This window comes from Phaethon aethereus (genome assembly GCF_964289735.1).
Source record: "Phaethon aethereus genome assembly, chromosome: Z".
Classification (NCBI taxonomy): Eukaryota; Metazoa; Chordata; class Aves; order Phaethontiformes; family Phaethontidae; genus Phaethon; species Phaethon aethereus.
The window spans coordinates 26072658-26093543 of NC_138577.1; the positions used below are offsets into that span (position 1 = coordinate 26072658).

Here is a 20886-nt window from a genome sequence, read left to right on the forward strand (position 1 = left end):
TAATGTAAAGCACATCACTTTTATTGCTAAGTGGGGGATGTTACTGTGTTTGCATGCTTTGCTTTGCAGTAGGGTTAAGAGATTTAACTCTAACAAAGCTACTTCTATGAGATGGTTGCAGAGACCTTGTTGTGTTTCTCCCTGATCTTCTGAAGATAGCAGTCTTTACCTTAGTTTGAGAATGTGGCTGCTAAACTGGTGTAACGTCTTGGTTGACTGTTAGTTAACTTGGTTCAGTTTCACTTCTCAAATAGCACTTGGTTGACTTTCATGTCTGTGCTCTTAGGACCCTGCATAGTTCTTTGTCTTTCAGCATAGGTTTCTTTCACAAGCCTTTGGACTTTGGTTCATGTTGCTTGTTATTTGCTGTGTTGGTAATGCCAGCTTTGTTGCTCTGCTGTCTGTCTTTTGTGTTTCTTACATTCTCTTTAAGCTCACAGCAAAACCCTATTCTTCTTCAGATTGCAGCTGAGGACTTGCTGTTTGAGGTTTTAAAATAGAATTATGACAAAGCAACTACCTTTTTTGTGCATGCATTTTATTTTCTTCCCTTCCGCTCCCATGTATTTACTTGTGTGTTCTTAGGACTAATGTCTTTTTAAACGGTTTCTGTAGCACCTTATGCTCCTTGCTTTAACAGTAAGAATGGAGTGTTCTAGTTAGTTCTTTAGCACTGCTGCAAAACATGGTAGTGTGCTTTTTGATCACTTGTTCCCCCTCAAGACACCTTCAGTTATTTCAGTGTAATTTCTCTCTGATGTAGAGTCTATCTGACAAATCAATACTAAGCTCTTCCGATGCCGAACCCAGTAAAGCTGGTTAGGCTTATAGGTATATTAAGTGTGTGTTCCTGTCTTCAGGCTCTAAGGAAACACAGGAAGAAGATTCAGGCACTTTTAACTTGCTGTGTTTCTACGAAGGAGCAATTCTAGGAAAAAAGATTGTATTTAAAGCACATGTTTTTTGTGTGTATTCTCTCTAGTGAGGGAATGAAGTAATCAATGAGAATCCTGTCAGATACTAATTCTTGCCTTTTTCTCCTTCAAAATGCTCCAATATTCTTTGCCCAAATACCGTAACGATTATCTGTGATCAACAGGATGCAGTTGGGGAGAAGAAGGCAGTGCCATAAGTAGCAGTGCTAATGGGAGTCTATCTGGCACACTAATGCGTTAAACTGCCAAGCAATTTGACCAAACCTGTTAGTTACACATTTTTGTTATGCCAAATTTAACATCTATGGCTGTGCTGCAAGAATGGGATACAGGAAGTTACCTCAGATGAATTTTTCCTTTGCCTGTAGTTTCTGTTGATGGACAGATTAATTGGTGCAAGATAGAGTCCTGGCCTTTGATTTCTGTTCTTTTAGGGAGATAGCTTTCAAGGGTTTGTTTTCTTACTGTTTAAAATGGAAGCTACACATGTACATTGTTTTTTTCTTTTTTTTTTTTATTGACTTGATTTCTGACCTTGGCTATAAGGATTGCTGGACGCACTGTAACGTGATGTTCTTTGTCAGATGACTGACAACACATTATTTTTTTCTTTTTAAAAAATTCTATAACTAGATAGGGATCTTTCTTACTTACTATGCTTTGGGTGTGCTGCAAGATGGCTCTCTAACAGAAAGAGTTTTCCTGGTCAGCCTGTAGAGCTTGGTACAGAGCCTAGCTAAGTATTACACTGTGAAGACCTAAATTTAAGGCAGTGGAGATCAGTAATAAATTAACATCTTACTAGTTAAAAAGCCCCAAACTAACCAACCCTGCCCCCCCAGGAAACCCCAAAACATTTTACATTTGCTTGAATCTAAAGCTGAGAGGGAAGACACAGTATAGAATTTCTAACTTGGTCCTGCCTCCACATGTGGCACGCTGAATTGCTTACTGTCTGAAGAACTTGGTCAGTTTTACTACAGTAAGTGATTTGAATTCCGAGTACTTTGAAGTCATGGAGACTATGAGGAGGGAAGATACTACATTCTTACCTCTGACACCAGTGCAAGGCTTGCGTATATTTTTGTCTTACACCATATTGTCAGAATGGTAAGTTCCAAACTTCTGAACCTCTGCTAAAGTTGTCTGGCTCTGCCTAAATTAATCTTCTTAGTTTTGTTATCAATCTGTTACATTCTTGAATGTCACCTTGAGTAATTTGATTTTTCCACATTGTATAACCTTTAAGTGTTGGTGAGTTTTCTGTGTCATTTCATACAAGCAAAGCATGTTTTGCTATCTTTCTTTTTTTTTTTTTTTTTTAATTTATATCAATGTTGTTCTTTCATTCTTCCTTCTAGTTTTGTGAAATTTTTTTGGAAACAGCATCTCCCTCCCTCCCTGCACATCCTAGGTGTCTCTTTCTGCCTAGGTAGATCCAAATTGTTTTAATGCCGTAATCATAGTGTCAGAATCACTAAGGTTGGACAGACAAACTGTCAACCCAACAGCACCATGCGCACTAAACCATGTCCTGAAGTGTCACGTCTACATGGTTTTTGAACATCTCCAATGATGGTGACTCCACCACCTCCCTGGGCAGCCTGTTCCAATGTTTGACCACTCTCTCTGTAAAGAAATTTTTCCTAATATCCAACGTAAATCTCCCCAGCACAACTTTGAGGCCATTTCCTTGTCCTATCACTAAATTAAGCTTATTAACTTTAATAATTAATAATAATTAGCTTAAATTAAGCTTTATAGGAAAAGGTCTTCCAGTGCCTGTAAAGGCAATACTCCTTTTCCCCTTTTCATAGTAGTGAACAGCTGATTAACCAATGTGCAGCTGTAACACTGAAAATTTCAAACTAATTTACCTTTTGAGTCTTCCTAGATCTTTCTGTTTTACTTCTTCGCAGTGTCTTGTTACCATTTGAACAAGGATAGCATTTCATTATCTCTTTGGTACATTGAGGAACAGAGAAATTTATTTAAGACTGCAAGGCCACTGGTGACCTTGATTTCCTGGTTATCTCTCGTTAACCGTGAACTCGTAACCTTAAAACAGGCCGTTTTGTTTCTTATCAGCTATAACATCATACAGAGATGTCAAAGTTTTATCTTCTAATAAGAACAGCTTACAGTACTACTATGAAATGACTGTAATACCTGGACAGATCTTATCTAAGCAGCAATCGTCATCAAACATCTGTCTGATAGAGGTGGTCTTGGTAGTGTTCTGAGATTTGTTCAACAGGTAACCAATGCCAGGAAGCTGTGCATATGAAGAAATGCTATTGCATGCTGCCTTTCTGAATTGTGCCATATGATTAATAAAATCATAACTGGATAATAATAGTGAATTAGTGTTAATGATAATACTTAAGTTTTTAATAATGTGGAATGACTGGTTTCTGTATCCATCCCACAATATTTACTGTTTCCTTTGCTACATCCTTAAACTTCCAAGCTCTCAGAAGTTGAATGGTGTCCTTTGGTTATGGTGTCTTGGCCCCTGGGAGGCAATAGGGGGGAAAATCAGACCAAACATATCACATTCTAAACCAGGATTTTTGTTTCTAGGTTTCTTATTTGCTTTGTCCCTTTGTTTTCTCTGTACTCTCACAGCTATGTTTGTGCAGCTCTCCTAAAAAGATAAATGATGACAGAGTGGAAATTTAACTTTGTGAAGGATTTTGTCGTTTGACTTTTTATTACATTGGGATAAAAGGGAAAAGTTCATGAATCTTTGGAGCATTTAAAAATTATGCAGTATTGTAGTTTGATTTTTTTCCTTCCTTTTTTATATTTTGTCTCATTAGAGCTTTGTTTTTTTAAATATTATTTGTGCTTTAGCACAGTCACATGTTTCACTTAGAAAATGTTGAATGGCATTCTTCACAATTTTTTGGAACTGTTTCAAGATAAAGTTCCGGTAAAGTTGACTAATTTCACAACCCGTTTTTATTTTGATAGACTGACATATTCTATCAGTATGCTATTTCAGAACACTTCTGACTGGTTATTTTTAGCATGAATAATGAAGAACAAATCTTTTATCAGAGGGGGAAAAGAGGGAGAGTCTTTGTATTCACTAACTGTCTTGGAAAAATGAGACCTATGTTGTCATACAAAATCAAAGGAAAAAGCTTTCCCTTAAACTTGATTTTTTAAATTATTTTTAATGGAAAATTTGGGCAATTGTGTGTGACTGCAAAGTGCTAAGCTGAACTTTCTTTATGAAATGCTGTTATGATTCCCTATCTGTGTTTGATTTCTTCATAAAGTGTGTTCCCTTCAGCTACCTAGACTATCAGCATGGGTAACCACTTGTCAGGGCAGCTTGACAACCCTTTTGGTGAAGAAATTTTTCCCTAATATCCAATCTGAACCTCCCCTGGTGCAACTTGGGGCCATTTCCTCTCATCCTACCACTTGTTGCTTGGGAAGAGAGCCTGACACCCACCTTGCTACCACCTCCTCTCAGCTAGTTGTAGAGAGTGATAAGGTCTCCCCTCAGCCTCCTCTTCTCCAGACTAAACAACCCCAGTTCCCTCAGCCGCTCCTCACAGGACTTGTTCTCCAGATGCCTCACCAGCTTCGTTGCCCTTTTCTGGACATGCTCGAGCACCTTGATGTCCTTGTAGTGAGGAGCCCAAAACGGAACACAGGATTTGAGGCACAGCCTCACCAGTGCCAAGTACAGGGGCACAATCACTTCTCTACTCCTGCTGGCCACACTATTTCTGATACAAGCCAGGACGCTCTTGGCCTTCTTGGCCACCTGGGCACACTGCTGGCTCTTATTCAGCTGGCTGTCAGCCAGCACCCCCAGGTCCTTTTCCACCAGGCAGCTCTCCAGCCACTCCTCCCCAAGCCTGTAGTGTTGCATGGGGTTGTTGTGACCCCAAGTATAGGACCTGGCACTTGGATTTGTTGAACTTTCAGCCCATCAATCCAGCCTGTCCGGATCCCTCTGCAGACCCTTCCTACCATCAAAGAGATCAACACTCCAATCTGCGTGTCGTCTGCTAACTTACTGAGGGAGCACTTGATCCCTTTATCCAGATCATCAATAAAGATATTAAACAGAACTGGCCCCAGTACTGAGCCCTGGGGAACACCACTTGTGACCAGCCACCAACAGCATTTATCTCCATTCCATAACAACTCTTTGGGCCTGGCATTCCAGCCAGTTTTTTACCCAGTGAAGAATACACCTGTCCAAACCATGAGCAGCCAGTTTCTCCAGGAGAATGCTGTGGGAAACAGTCCTGACGGCTTTACTGTCGTCCAGGTAGACAACATTCACAGCCTTTCCCTCATTCACTAGGTGGGTCACCTTGTCATAGGAGACCAGGTTAGTCAAGCAGGACCTGTCTTTCATAAACCCATACTGACTGGGCCTGATCACCTGGTTGTCCTGTACATGCTGTGTGATGGCACTCAAGATGATCTGCTGTATAACCTTCCCTGGCACCAAGGTCAGGCTGACAGGCTTTGTAGTTCTCCAGATCCTCCTTCCAGCCCTTCTTATAGATATCATGACTGTTACTAGGAGGTAGCTAAATATAGTGATGAAGAATTCTGTTTCCACTCTGAAGGGTACATGTGTCATGGTTTTTTTTTTGAGAGCTGTGGGTCATGGAGAGTGATAGTGAAAGCACTAAGGCTCAAACTTCCAGAATAGAATACTTTTTTTCACATTTCTTTGCCTTACTGTCTAATTTAGTAGGATTGTAAAGATTTTTAGATTGTTATATATTTATTTTGTGTATATATAAAACAAAAAATTCTACATCATTTGGATATGTTCTGGTCTTTGTCATCAACAGAGCCAGCAATTCTACTTTGGTATTGGGAAGAGAAAACGTGAACTAGTTTAACTTGTGTTTCCCAATCTTCTTTTACCTATTTACCAGATGTGCCTCTAACACACTTAGATGATAGAGAAGGGTCTTAATTCTTGATCTGTGCTTTGAAATTAAGACTTCAGGTGCAGGTCTACAGCATTGTGTCATGCTGTCTTGTGCTGGATGCAGCATAGCATCGGGGCCTCTCACTGATTGTGATACTGCACTCCAAGCACTGTTGGTTAGGAAGTTGAGTGGAACAGTTGCATCTAGTATGAGACACTGTAGAGCAGGAGGTAAATCAAGGTGTGTACAACATTCAAGGCATGGTTTTAACAGTGACCAACAGGCCTTGACCATGAGGTTTGAAGCTTTTGCTGGATGCAAATACTGCGATCCTCAGGCTGGAGTGTAGGTCACTGAAGGGCGTGGCAGGGACTTGAATCTTGTGTGCAGACATATCTTGAGGACATAGCACAGGGCTAGTCTTGGAAGAGGAAGCATGCTTAAGACCATATTTGGGGGATATGTGAGGGGGTGTTCTTCAATATGACACTTAATGACATAAAAACATTGAAATAGACCTCTTGGCATTAGGATTTATCCAGCTTGATGTGGATGGAGTTGTTGCTTTGAATTTTTTTCTTCAGTGCTAAACACTTGCAGAGTTGCCGGGGACCAGCTGTGGTGTGTATTGGTAACTCATCTTCTTTGTATGGAATTACAGCCACTATTGCTTGTGATCTTGGTCTGGTAGCTAATAAGAACAGGAAAGAGAAAAAAAAAAAGAGGACAGTCACTGCTTCAATCTCAGTGTAGAAATCTCTTCAGATATGAGTGCATGCCTGTGTCACTTGATAGCCTCACATGCTTGTCTCTTGGTATTGCCGTTTTCAAGAGAATGACTATGCTGCTAATGGTAACTGCTCTTCTGTGGAAACTGCTTGTGGTATCAAACCTGTACGTTGTTGAATTAGCTACTGGCCAATGCAGCCAAAAACATTTTCTCCTCACAACTGCTTTCAGTCTTCTGTGCCTTCAGAAAGAAACTATGTAACATGTTCAATACCTGATGCCCTTCAACTGTGTGTGGTGGTGGTTGGGTTTTTGTGTGTATGGTGTGTGGGTTGGTGTTTTTTTTTTTTTTCTTTAGGGATGTCTGTTTTCCACAAGGGTGTTTCTTGGAGTACTGACCTGGGAAATGAAATTGGACTCTGACGCTTTCTGCTTGCCCTGGTTTCAGATGGGACAGATCCTTCTGTTTTTCCTTCAGCTGTTCTTGCTGACATGAATCATATTGGCCTTTGCAAGTGGCTGGTTTTCTGACTCTTACTTTATTATGTGGTCAGTTGCAACTGACCGATTCCTCTGGAAAGGACATTCACCCTGCGAGGGTATCATGAATCCACCGCGTGTGCTTTGCTGGTAATAACTGCAGTTTCTGTGAATGCATAGCCTTTTCAGTGTGTAGATCCCCCCCTCACCTCCTTTTCTTTTTAAATGAAAGATAGCTCTGCCCCTGAGACACTGACCCTAATCCTAGCCTTTTCTTTTTCTGTGGTTTGTCTGCCCTTATTAGATAGTCCTGTCTGGAAGAGTACATACAGCTGATATTTGCAGAAGGTTTTTTTTTTTTAATCAGCTGGAACGTAATACTAAGGGGCATAAGGTTATGATGTAATGAAAAACCTGTATGCATACAGTCTAATCTCTCTGCATAGTTCAAATGCTCTATGTTGAATTCTTCTATACTGAAAGAACGGGCTTCTCTTTATTCTCATCTTTATTCTTACTTCTAGTTAGAATTATGTTTTTTGCATGCGCTGTCCCAACAGCTTTTGTTAATATCCTGCTGATCTCAGTTGCACCTTCAAGGTAGCTCTCTTCATATGGTAACATGTCCCGATGATAAACTTCACCCCTACTTGGATTTGCCTACTAAGCTTTGCTGGCCGTTCCATCATAAAGACCTTTAGCAGTGGAGTGGCATACAATTTCCAGCTGTTCCCTTCAGTGATCCATTCCACAGCAGCACAGCTCTGAGTTCATCAGAAAGGCTGACAGTAGACTGGCTCTGACCATTCTGCTCCCACAGAAGCTGTGTTTAACTTGGATTGTTTCAGTGTTGGTGTTTACAGAACAGAACCACACACAAAGTACACGAGTAGTGAACTCCAGCTTTAGGGCAGGAATGAACTGGTGGGAGAGCTGGGGAGAGGAGCTCTTGAATCTGGTTACTGCTAAAGTCTTCAGGTGGGAAGCTGTGGTATGACTCACATCCAGACTTGTTCCTTGTCCAAGCAAGGAGGTGAAGCCTCTGGTACCAAGTGGTAGCAGCACAAAAGTGAGTGGAAATTATTTATGATTAAAAATAGAACTTAAATATCCTATGTTGTTCGCACAAGGGATAATGAATCTGTTAGCTGTCTTGAGTTTTACTACCTGTTAGTATCAAAACTGCTATGTGTTCTCTGCGATCCAGCAGTGTATCATGTATCTGCTGATGTTAACCTTGCCAAAATACAGTACTACATCAAGTATGTGATTATTTTGTGCTAATAAAATGAACTGTTAATATATTCTGATTCAGAATGTTGTGCTGGTGGTACATGATACCAGCATGGCTGGTATCCTTGGAGGCACAGCCTGCATAAGCATTTTAGTAGTCTGAAGACTCTTTCCTTTGTCATAGGAGTAATCACATCAATTTAGGTATGCTTTTATGCTTCTGAAATGGTATCTGTGCTGTACTGGGATATTTCCAGGTGTAAACTGTATCTATTGTAGCTCTTAACTGCTCCTGAAACGCATTCTGAAGGGGACACAGGAAGGAAAAAGAGTAAGTTGCCAATGACAGAGAATTCCCACCTTCTCAGTTTGGTACGGGATCTCATGTTACATGGCTTAATAACTTTAATAAGAGAGAAAGTAGGGCCTCTGAAGACCAGCACTCTTGCTAGCTAATGTCAAGACTAAGTTGACCCTACCATGGTTCCAAGCTGTGATAGAAAGTAGACCTTATTCAAACATCCATTTTTAAACTTTAAATATTAAATTAAATATTTAAATAAATATTAAAGTTTATGTTGAATGATAATGGGAAGGACATTGAGAAATTTAAAAAGAAATTATTAAAGGTTTTAAGAGTATCTCCAAAAAGGAGAAGTGATAAGGTCACCTAGCCGTAGTACTTACTGCTAATTTTAGTCAGTTACACCAGTAATTCAATGGAGCATTATTGAAAGACATTGCCATCATCAGCAAAGCCTTCTGAAGTTGTAACCAAATATTTAGCAGGTCTTAGATAACTAGTTTTTTTGTAATGCTGATTCTATTAATTCAGATTAGTTAGTTACTTCTAGTATCTTTGATTTGACGAATATGATGTAATCTTCCCAAGGTGGCTATAATCTTCATTTCCACCAAATCTTTCTGAGTTAGAGCTGGCTCTGCGTGGTGTCTTGCTGAGAGTAGAAGCCTTCTTGTTAAGGAGGGGTAAAAACTACTTTTTGAAAAACAGAGTATTGAGGTCTTGAGAAATATTTGCCAAGTTGAGTAGAATTGTATTTCAGTTAAAGAACTGTGTGCATATCTTTTCAGAAGTGTGAGCAAGTCTGTTTTGCATTTGTAAAATACTCTGATTTTTTTCGGAAAAGACTCCTAGGAAGAATTGTGTACTTGTTCTGAAAATGAGAAAGAAAGGAGAAACAGTCTCATGAATTTTCATCCTCTGCCTTGTGATTTGGAGCAGGCTCTCCATATCTTCTGCCCATCAGGTGCATACTTTAAATAGCAGATTGTAGAGTTTGTACTTGCTGCAGCAACGAGGGTCTGTACAAATTGGAATGTTTGTAGAGAGACTGAGACAGAATAGTTAAAGTATCTTGGGGAGGAAACTAAATGTAGGTCTTTTGTCTCCTTGGATGTTCAGCTGATAGGGACTTTTGAACCAGTAGCTCTCATATCCTGGAAAAATCTTTAACTGTTGCGCCATGTAGAATATGGACAGCTTTGGGTAAATACCTTTTGTCTTATTTTCTTCCTGGTTTTGATAACGGTGCTCGTGTTCCATATTAACTAAAACTGTGCTTTCCTCTGTATATACTTAAAAAGTGGTGAAGGGAGCACAAAGCCAGAAAAGAAACTCTTCAGGTTAATTCAAGTGCTTTGACCAGAAACAGCACTGTATTTTAAAACTAGCCTTAAAAAATGCAGTTACAGTCAAATCCAAGATTTACTTCAGTTTTGGCTTGTTGTCACAATTACTCAGACAACTTAGTGTTTGAGACTTCTTCCTGCACTACCTTGTTTTTTTTGTGTATGTTAGTAGAAAATGCTCTCACTGAATTCTAGCAGAAGCAGTGGTGTGTAGAAGTGTTACTGTTCACCTGGTTATCACTTGTTAAAGTATGGAGTTCTAAACATTTTATGGCACTGATGGAAGAAATGGAGGTCTTTTTTTTCTGGTGTGTTTTGTTCTTTGCTCTGACATATTTTAATATTAGTTATTAATGTGTGTTCTCCGTCACAGATTGGTTTAGCCATCTGCTTAAACCATCCTTGTTTCCTGTCTTCATAGTACTTCTGTACTACTGTTCAAAAGTAACACTGGCAAAAATAACGCATCTAAATGATCAGTTCTGTGATTTGGTAGCCTTTTGTGGTCTGAGAAGTAGACAATCTCTTAAAGGTGTCTGTTATTCCACATTCCATGCAAGTAAATATGCATATTTGGTCACAGGCCAGTTTAATTTTTATTCAACATGTATCGTTACATGTAGTAGAGTGAGTGTGTTGGAAGAAGTGATCAAGTAGTTCAGTAGAAGAATATTTGACTTTTAGTACTGACCATGATTTTTCATACATCTGTGTAAATGAATGTGATTTCTTTTCAAATATTTTTCTACAAAAGCTGTTAATGAAGAATTTAAATGCTAAAGACTCCATATTTCAATCTGTGCATCTGAAGTTACCTTTTAAAAATGGGCTCTTGAGTTGAAAAAAGGAAAGCGTTCACTGTTTAAGGCTTTTCACAGGCAGTGAAAAGCCTGAGTTGGGAAGTACTTGGCTATGTATGTTGAAGTCAGAGGAGCTGTGTGCATAGTTTTGCATGTGCTTAATTGGCTTGCATAACTGAGACTGTTCTGTATGACTTCTTCTGGATCAATTTATTCTCCAGAGGAGTTACCAAATAAGTAATGTTTTTGACATGGTTCTTTCTCCTGCTGCCTCAGGGCATTCCACAGGTTGAGTACAGTTCTATAAAGTTAATTTCAGAAAGCCATTCAAGTGTCAGTAAGCAGGCTAAGATGAGGTATTCACATGATTAATTCCAACAGGTCTGTTGCTATAAGACAACTGCATGAGGTAAAGTTATTCACAGCAGGCATGATGGAAGAGCATTTTATCGTTATTGCCAGAGACACTGTAATAGTTCTGGTTGGACACTGAGTGTGCAGGTGTGCTTCAAACCTATGCAGATATCTAGTCAAACCTAGATAATGCTCTATCAGTATCTGTCTTAGCCCCTTTTTTATTTTTGTTTCCTTACTGTTGCTCAGCAAAGCCAGTGATGCTCTCATATCCACCTGCACTTCTATTAGTACATAAGTAGGAACTGCTGCTAATGGTTTATTGAGTGTATAGGAATGAGTTTCTAGAAACTGATGACAGAAAAAGCAAAGCATTTCTTGACTGGCAGCCTTCCTAGCTGGTGTTCTGACCGATTCACTGCTCAGTTCTTGCCGCTTCTTCACTTAGTAGCTTGCAATGTTCTTGCTGCCTTTTTTTTTTTTTTTTTTGCTAGATACAGCTGTTTATTCACATGGAAAAATGTATTTCCTGAAGGCATTCATAGTTCATTGCATCCTATAGATTTTTCGAGCAACCTGCCTCTTTTTACAAAGCCTCTAAGTGCTGGTGATGGGCCTTTTTCCTGTTGCCAGAAAAAGAATGAGACCACCAGTCAAATTCCAGCAAAGTTGGTGATCATAGGGAAGCAAATCATTGAAGTTGCTAGTAATTTTGGTTTTGGCTTTTTTTTTTTTTTTCATATTAAGTTATTAAAGTTTTGTAATGACAAAATTTTGGTAAAGTCAGATAATAAATTGTGTTTAGGCTGATAGTGAAGGTTTCATTGCAAAGAGTGTTTATTTTTTATGAAAGTATATGTTTGTGAAGTTAATGAGCATGTTAATTGTTGTGGTTGCCCTAGAGTTTCTAGAAATGCTTAATCTTCAGTCCTGTCTGTGACAAATTATCTCCTGAAAATTCAAATGTCATATTTGGTAGAATTCATACAGAAAATTAACTGAAAAGTTTTCTTAATTTTGAAAGCAAACAGAGCAAATGCTATTGTTTCAGGTAGTTGAAGCATGGCAAGGCTGCTTAATTGAATGCATGTATTTAAGCTGTCAAGAAGTAGGGAATAAATTCAGTCAGTTTCCAGAAAAGCTGTTCATCCTTATACCTTAATTCAGATTATTTCTTACATGTACTAGAGTAGCATCTCTTCAATATGGCTTTATGATGGCCGAAGAGTAACAAGATAATTTCGGTAAAGGGGAAAGTGTGAATATGAAAGAGAAAACTTCTCCAATAAGCTGATCTGAAAGCCTGAGGCGCAGGAAGACCAGCAAAGGAAATATAAATCTGTAGTATTCTTTCCTTTCATTGTAGGAAAAGGAGATATAAACACTGATGCTGGTCTTTGGGTTAGCGTGTGAATTCAGCTGGGTGGGGTTGGGTTCTTTTGTGTGTAACTTCTTCAATTGATTCAGAAAATGTAAGGTAATGTATAGACTTGAGAAGAGTGAAGTTAATGGTTTTTCAACTTTAATGTGTGTATCTAGAAGTAAAGTAGGCATGTGTATGTGTGTATATGTGTATTTTTAGTAGACAGCATTATTAAATGCATATGAATGTTACATATATAAAAGCCTCATGAGGTTGCTTCTAGGAAAAGCTTCATTTTCTTTCTGATATTTGTATGGTGGTATTATTGAAGTTGATTTATTAAAGCTTTTACAAAGTTAGTGAAAATACAGTTCAGTTAAATACTCTCCCTTCTCCAACATCCTCCATTCCATCCCCTCCATGATCCATTTACCCTCTTTTCTCTGTCCTTCCTCCCCTTTCCCCATTCACTGTCAGGAAGGGGCGCCTCAGAAGAGTCATTTCAGCTCAGCACGCCACCGTCAGAGACTAGTGGAACCAGCAGCTGCAAAAGTGAGTGCCTTTATTGAAGGACCATTTTTAAAATGGAATGTTGTGTCAGCTAATATTTGTTACTGAAGAGAAGCTCTTCTCTGTGCTTGGTGGGAGATTTAGTTACTGTTAGTCATCTACAAGTGATGCAGCCACTGCCTCTAAGGGTGGACTTCAGCACTGGAGACATTCATATTCAAGTGCAGCTGTTGTACTTTCTTGAAAAAGTTGTGGTGACATTTTCTTTTTTGTATCTGCAGAGTGAAATAGAAACAGTATGAAGTGTTCTACTTCAGTTTTCTTTGTGTGTGTTACCTGTTTTCTTAAATGCGCACAATTCATTTGCATTATTCTTAAACAAAAGGCTTTCATTGAATTAAAACAGCAAGGATATGGAAAATAATCAAATAGTCTATTATCAAGCTGTGATTATGAAGTTTCAGAGTAAAAAAAAAGGCTTTTGCATCAAAAGTATTAGCAGATACAATAGCAGTACCAGTTTGTAAATTGTAGCACCTTTTTAGAAACATGTTTTCTGTTAACTGTACACAAAACAGTTTGAGATATTCAGTGAGCGTGAAGTTGTTATGGAACTTTTATTCTCTAGGTTAATAAAATGTACTATAATGCATATTTTAGAACATTAGTAACTGTTCAACTGTGTCTATTTTTTGCAACTTTTTGTGAGAGCCCAGCAAAAATGGAACTGTGTATCCATTACTGCCACCTCCCAGAAATCCCATTCTCTGCTTTCCTTTAGATTTAGATTACTTGCAGAATTGATTGCAATACTCCAATACAACCTTTGACACAAATTGAAGTAGATCAGCGTTAGTAGTCCTAGTCTTGAAAGAAAAGCCCTGGTTTTAAGAAAGAAAAAAAAGTGGGCACATATTGTCTTGTCTTGCATTCTAAATTATGATTCCAATCAGTATTGTCAGACCAATTCTTTCTGTTGCTAAATATGTTGACTCATTTAGTTGCGTTGACTTTTACTGTTGCCAGGTTGTATTATTTATTCCTTTTGGCCTGTATCAACATTGTCAATACTAAGGTATCCTTCTGGAGCACTGGGGAAGGGCATTTTGGGGGTTACAGAGTGAAATACATTGGTTTTTTTTAAGAACAATTGGTTAAGTAAGAACAGAAGTTAATTTTGAGTGAGTCTGTACTGTCTCTTAAGGAGCTCATTCTCTTAACAAGCCACTTTCTGTGTGCATTAATGTACAGTAGAATCACTCCAGGCAATTCCTCAGTGTGGAAAGCCAAATGAAAAATGTATACCAAAGTGCAGTTCTGTGGACGTCAGCTGTGCTAGCTTTTGCTCCCTCCTTTTATACAGTTTTCCAGCAGTTTTACACTATACCTCAGTGCCCTACTATACCCCTGGATGCACCTTGTTGAAAGTAGGTGTGCTGTCAAAAGTTTGATCTGGTAGCTGCCAAGCAGCTTTTGCAGTAGTTGCATTTCTGTTTTGTTTGGGACAGAAGGACCAGAAAGGGTCTTGATCGGTGTTTCCAGGGCCCTTAGCCTCTGCTCTTTAGTCAGTGTCTTTGCTGCTGGGAGGACATCCTGATGCACTGGGAGCATGTCAGTTGTCAGCTCAGTGCTGCTGGATACTAGCCCAGCATCTGGAGGGGGGCTGTTATCACTGACCACATCATACTCCACCTCTCCCCCTACAACCATTGTCAGCAGCTTCAGAACAACCATCTGCCTGGAAAAGACCCTTCAGCACACAGTAAGAACATAGGTCTGGTTGAGTCTTTTGTTTTGGTTAAAATGTGGCTGTAGGGAAGAGAAAGGAGGCAAACAAGAAGCACTGCTTCATTGCCAGTACTGTGTGACAGAAGAGAAAAACTGCAAGTACATAGTTCCCAGGGTCATGGACCAGCCTGCAGATCAGCCACTTGATCTTATTGCTCACTGTCCCTGTTGGGAACAGTAGCCTTCTGAGTCCTGTTCTTTGAGAACCTTCCACTAGGTGGGTAGTATTTCCACATGGCAATCCAATAAAAGTAATTCTGGCAGGCACCTGCACCCATCTGTGCTGGCAGCCACCCCTTCCCTTCCTCCTCTCCTTTACACACTTCTCAGTGAAGAATAGTTGCCATGCTTTATGTTCTAGACATATATGCCCTTTTTACTTGCCCACCACCTGTGTGACGTTCTTGAAATCAACTGCTACAGCTGAGAGGACTGTACTTTCCTGGTCTGATTGAGGTAACTTGAGGTAATAATTTCTGCATGTTTTCCTCTGCTTCCTGCATACCTTTTCCTTCTTTTGTGCTTGGATCATACTGAGGGGCTTGGGTTATGTGCTTTTGCCTTATACTTCTCTAGATCTCAAGTCTGGGAAATGTCATGTTTACCTATGATCAGACCACACTCAGGCTGATTCAGCTGGTGGAAGGTAGGATCTGGAACAGGCCTTGGCAGCTCAACAGCTGACCTTCAGCAGGAAGTTTTGGAGCAGGCATATTGGCTTGTGATTCTGGGACAAGGGGTGCATAGTTTGCTGCTTTGCATGGGACAGGCCCTGGAAGGAGACATGAGAGCAGTGAAGGGGTTTTGTTCAACACCTTTGCTCAGGACTGTTGGGACTGTACTGGACTACTATTCCATGGGCTGGGAGTGCTCAAGAGGAGGGATGAAGACAAACCTGTCCTGCAGTAGGTGCTACAGCTAGTTGTGTGCTGGTGGAAGCAGTAGCCCAAGATTACCAGAGCAGATCTGGCTGGGGAGAAGTGTGGCACATGGTGCTGCATAACAAGCAAAAGTGATACACCGTGTTCTTCAAAGGCCCATCTATGTTCCAAGGGCAGACTTCAGGCAGTGTGAGATTCTTGGTGTTTGCCATTCAGATGACTATGAAAGCAGAGTAGGGAAGTGCTCTTAGCACAGAGCCTCTGGAAGACAAACTGTCTTTCCCTTGTACTCCTGCTTGCACGTCCTGAACTGCCGTTTTCTGGCAGACTCACCTGTAGACTGTTGCAAGTCAGTGGGAATGTCATCAGAGTCCTGCCACCCTTCTTCCTTCCTTGTGTGGCATTAGGGGCCCTTACCAGTAGTTGCTCTGACAACCTGAGCAGCTGCTCTGCTTGAAGGAATCCATTTGCAGCTGTTGAAGAAGGCTGACAACTTTAAGAGAAAGTTGTGTATCCAGCTGGGAGAGTTGGACTCCAGTCATCTCAAATGGCAACAGCAATGCAGCCTGTCTCCAAGCCCTACCAAAGACTTAGCCTGCTTACTCTGTGTACCTCTGTAGACACGCCTGCCCTTGTGCCAGCCCCCTTCAACACTTGAACCTGCAGGACATTGATCATCCATTCTTGGGGCTTTGGGGACTAGAGAAGCTCTCCTGATGCAGATTAGGAAGACAGGGCTGAGAGGCAGCTGTGCAGGTAATGCCAGATGTAGGAGGCTGTAGAAAGGCAACAGGACTAGGAGACCTTCCCCAGCAGCTTGTTCTGTAACACTTTTTTCTGAATTTATTGCATCAAGAAGAGCTGCCAGTTGCTCCTGGTGGTAGGGGTAGTTGCACAGGAGCCATCAGTTTCATGGTCTTGTTGCCATCCTAAAACAAGAGCTACTTTGCCTGCTGCTTTTTGACTGAAGATGGCAAATTGCTATCAAAAAAGCTGACATGCCTGTCTTTAAGCTTGTTCATTCAGCTCTTTCTAGTTTAAAAACAAACACCACAACAAAAAACCCCAAACAACAAAAAAAACCCCAACCAAACCAAGTTGTTACTTTGAAATGGTATGTTGTCTCTTGGCTCTGTAAAGACTGGTGGGATTCCCTTTTATTCGTTTTGCCTTCCTGTATAGCAGCTGGTTTGCCCAGGTGGCAGGATGTTATGGAAGCTCAGGCTGCACAGCTTGCAAGAGACTGTTGCCTGTATGAAGGACACTGTCTGGGGGTGGGGGAAGACCGTCAAGGGTGGGTAAAGGTACTGGTTTTGTGCCTAGGAAAGCATCCTGGTGGGCTTGTGGGGTTATTTTGTTCTGCATGTCTGGTCCCTGGGTTTCCTGCATCTGGCTCCTAACCTCATGTGTAGGGGAGAACAACTTTATTTGGGAGACTTGGAAACAAGGCAGTGTATCTCATGAAAGCAGCAGCAGTGATTCAGAGGGCCCTGAGGTACAACTTGTCCAGAAGATCCTCCACCTATGGTCAGACAACTCCAGGTGATTCACCTGCATCTTGGCACACATTCTGCAGATTTTCCTGGACTCAGGTAAAGTGCATTGGTGGGTTAGTGTTTTGGGTGACCCACAGTGGCAAGGGACATGCTGTGTTGACTTCTGGTGTGGAGACTGATGTTTCCTGACGGGAGAGGATCTTGGCCTGTTCTGGCAAAAGGCAGTAGAGTTGTAAAGGTATGGTGCTGTGAACTTGGCCAACCATGAGCTCATGTCCAACCTTATGATTGATTGATTGAATTGGTGCAAGGGAAAGCTGGGCTTCAAATGATGATGAGTCTCTTCTCTATAGATTTCTCTTTGGATCTCAATTTTAGGGCCTACAGTGGTGGTTCTAGGTTCCTAGATTAGTCCCATCTGTGAAACCTTGTATCATCAGTCTTTTTTTGCATCAAATTTGGAAGTGGTTGAGACTGATCCCTGCATCTGAGAGAGGAAGTAATAAAAATGTTTTGAGACAAAGGACTCTGTTTTCTCCAGCTGTTGGAGGAAGTACTTCTTCATCCATTTGGTACTGATTTGTCTCCTGTCATGATTTGGGGGTGAAAGTTTGACAGCAGCATGAACAGCCACAGGCAGTGGTAGGATTATTTAGTATGCTTACCTAACTAGTGCTAAACAGCTGCTGAAGATGTGAATAGGAGCTTTATGTATTTGTTGGTGTAATCACAGGGCATGCAGAAAGGTAAAATCAAAGCATAGCCAGTAGGTTGAGGGAGGTGAACTCTTTAGTTGAGGGAGTTGAACACTCTGACACTTAAGAGATGCATCGGAAATGACTGCATCCAGATTTGGGCCCCTGGTACAAGAAAGATGCTGGAATTCATGATGTACAGGGAAGAGCTGAGGAGCTAGGTTTGTTCAGTGTTGTGAAGGATGAGATGGGATTTAATGGCTGTCTTTCACTACCTTAATAGATGGATATAGAGAGAAATATGGAGAGTCAGTCATGGAGGTGCACTGCAGAAAGATGAGAGGAAACACTCACAGGTTGCCAAAAGGGAAAATCTGAATAGACAAATTCTTCTTAGTTAAGGTGTTTAAGCATTGGAACAAATTACCCAGAGGTCTCCATCCTTGAAGATATTCAAAACTTGACAGGCAAAGGCCTTGAGCCACCTGATCTCACTCCGAAGTTAGCCGTGCTTTGAGTGGAGAGTTGGACCAGAAGGCCTCCAGAGGTCTTTTCCAGTCTTAATTACTCTATGATTGAAGGGTGTGGTACTTGCTGCATGCTAGCCTCTGCCTGCTCTGTAGTGATACAAAGGTCTCAAGTGGCCTTTTCAGCATAGCATCTTCTAGCTGATAAGCAGTATAGATGGTAGAAAAGATGCTGAAACATTGTGGATTCTAACCAGTACACTTTGACCCAGGGAGCAGGGTTTCTTCTCAGACATACATCAAAACAGTATAGATGTAGTCTTTACATACCTTTTGCTGTATGTATTATATTACTTGTTGATGCCTTGAAACAGAAGCTTAATTTAAAGGGTTGCTGAGTAATTTGTTTGCTAGAAGTTCTTTGCGGGTAACAAATATGAACACAGGTAGACAACGTTAAAGAAAGTGCTGCAGGAGTAATGATCTGAAGGATGAAGTAAAACACTCATTTATAATGCTGGGATAGGTAACAGTCAAATAAAAATCAATTTGGTATGGGAGCATGGAGACTGAGAAGGCATTACAAGGGAAAGCGTTCACAGAATCATTAAGGTTGGAAAAGACCTCTAAGATGACCAAGTCCAACCATCAGCCCAGCACCACCACGCCCACTAAACCATGTCCTGAAGTGCCACGTCCACACATTTTTTTTGAACACTTCAGTGATGGTGACTCCGCCACCTCCCTGCACAGCCGTTTCCAATGCTTGCCTACTCTCTCAGTAAAGAAATTTTTCCTAATATCTCATCTAAACCTGCCCTGGTGCAACTGGAGACCATTCAGACTATTTTCAATCTCTTGTTGTGTCAGCATATAGTAAGAATAAAGCTGTATTCCAGATAGGCTGCCAGTATAAATTGGGAACACTTGTAGGTAACAGTTATGAAGATTACTTTGAATTTTGTTAGCTTAGAAAAAACACTGAGAGTAGAATGAATCCAATGAAGAACTCCAAGCTGGTTGTGAAGAGAGGGAATGTTTCAGCAGAGATAGAGTTTGTTTGTTTTCAAGTTATTATGGTCAGAGCACCTTATCAATTAGTTACAGAGCATGGCAATCTTTCCTCAACTCATACTGAACAATTCTGCAGTATTTGTAAAAAAAAAGATTTAAAAAACCAGACTTTTCTTGCTTATGAAGTCACTTCTGGAGTTGTAGTAGTCACTATTGCACATATTCTACTTTCTAAGCTGATAAAAATTTTCTAGAACTGTTTTCTTCTCTGCCTACCTCTGACTTCTGACTTGTAATTGTGAAGAAATAGTTTGCTATTGACAACCATGTCTCCACCTGCTAAACCTAGAATGAAGGTCTTACATAGGTGGGACACCTCAGTAAAAATAATTGCTTACTTATGGCTATCAATAATAGATGCTAGATGGGTTGTATATCTTGCTAGGCTACATCTTAAGTATGTTTTAAACCCACATGTGTTAGAATTGCACTGCTTTTTGCTGTGAACTCAACACAAATTGAAGAATCTACCCCAAGAGCAGGTTATTACTGTAACTTGTTCATCACAAGATCTGCTTATTTAAAAAATAAATCCGGTAGGCAGGGTAGTGCAGAGAAAGAAGTACTATTCCCTAGCAGTCCTCTCTGGCAACAGCTGATAGAAATTTGATTTGATGGCCAATTGGTTGCTGGAAAGTTATGTTTACCAAAGGTTATAGAGTCTGGCAGATGTATAAATAGAAGCAGAAGGTAGTTTGCAGTTAGATGTTACAAATGGATCCTCTCTTTGGCAAGTTAAGGTTGTCTTCCTTATAATGTTCTTTGTAAAATTAATCTCCTGAACAAGTTAGTCTGTCAGTAGTATAATATTCATTGTATTAGATCAGTTTTATAACCTTCTATCCCAAAATGGAATAAAAATAAATACACAGTACTTCCTTTTCTCCTTGCTAAAACTTCAGTTTTGTAGAAGGTAATAGCAAGTTATAATTAGATGATTGCAGCTGTTACTTCAAATGTGTGGCCTCCATCCCAATGGTGCTTACATGCCTCCCAATTGATTAAAAATAGAAGTAGCTGTGATAGAAATAGTATTAGAAATTGTTTGGCTAACATAAATGCTAATATGTATACAAAAGAATATTACAGAAATGTAAAGTTAGTCTTAAGATGTGGTTAAATTAGTTGATGTACACTCCACACCTAAATGAGGTTATCTGCATAGTGTGGGCACAAAAAAAGGGGTGAAGTGGAACTGAATTGTGGGCTGGAATTTGAAACGTTTACAAAGAACTGGGCAGGGGGAAACTGGTGTTGGGAGGTATTTGAACCATACTGAGGTAAGATTTATGTCATCAAAAAGATACTTTTTTTTCTCCCTCCTGAGAACTACTTTGTTTTGCATGTACTTATCTTCACTAATGAAATTAACATGGAAAATACACGGGTGCTATCCCCTTCTTGAATATCTTGCTGACGTGACTGCAGGAAAGGTGAAAGCTGCTGGACTTAGCCTGCCAGATGACTCATATAAATCAGTCTAGGAACTAGGAGGAATTTTTTATACCATTC

At 40.2% G+C, this 20886-nt stretch overlaps 1 protein-coding gene across 1 annotated transcript in view; it reads left to right on the forward strand.

Annotated features, from left to right (window-relative positions):
• Nucleotides 1-20886, forward strand: part of MAST4 (microtubule associated serine/threonine kinase family member 4) — a gene marked incomplete at both ends in the record, with an annotated part of 310434 nt that overhangs the window by 119803 nt on the left and 169745 nt on the right. The window contains one exon of the mRNA XM_082013548.1: nt 12941-13015. Coding sequence (XP_081869674.1) covers nt 12941-13015 — 75 coding nt within the window. The remainder of the gene's footprint in view (nt 1-12940; nt 13016-20886) is intronic.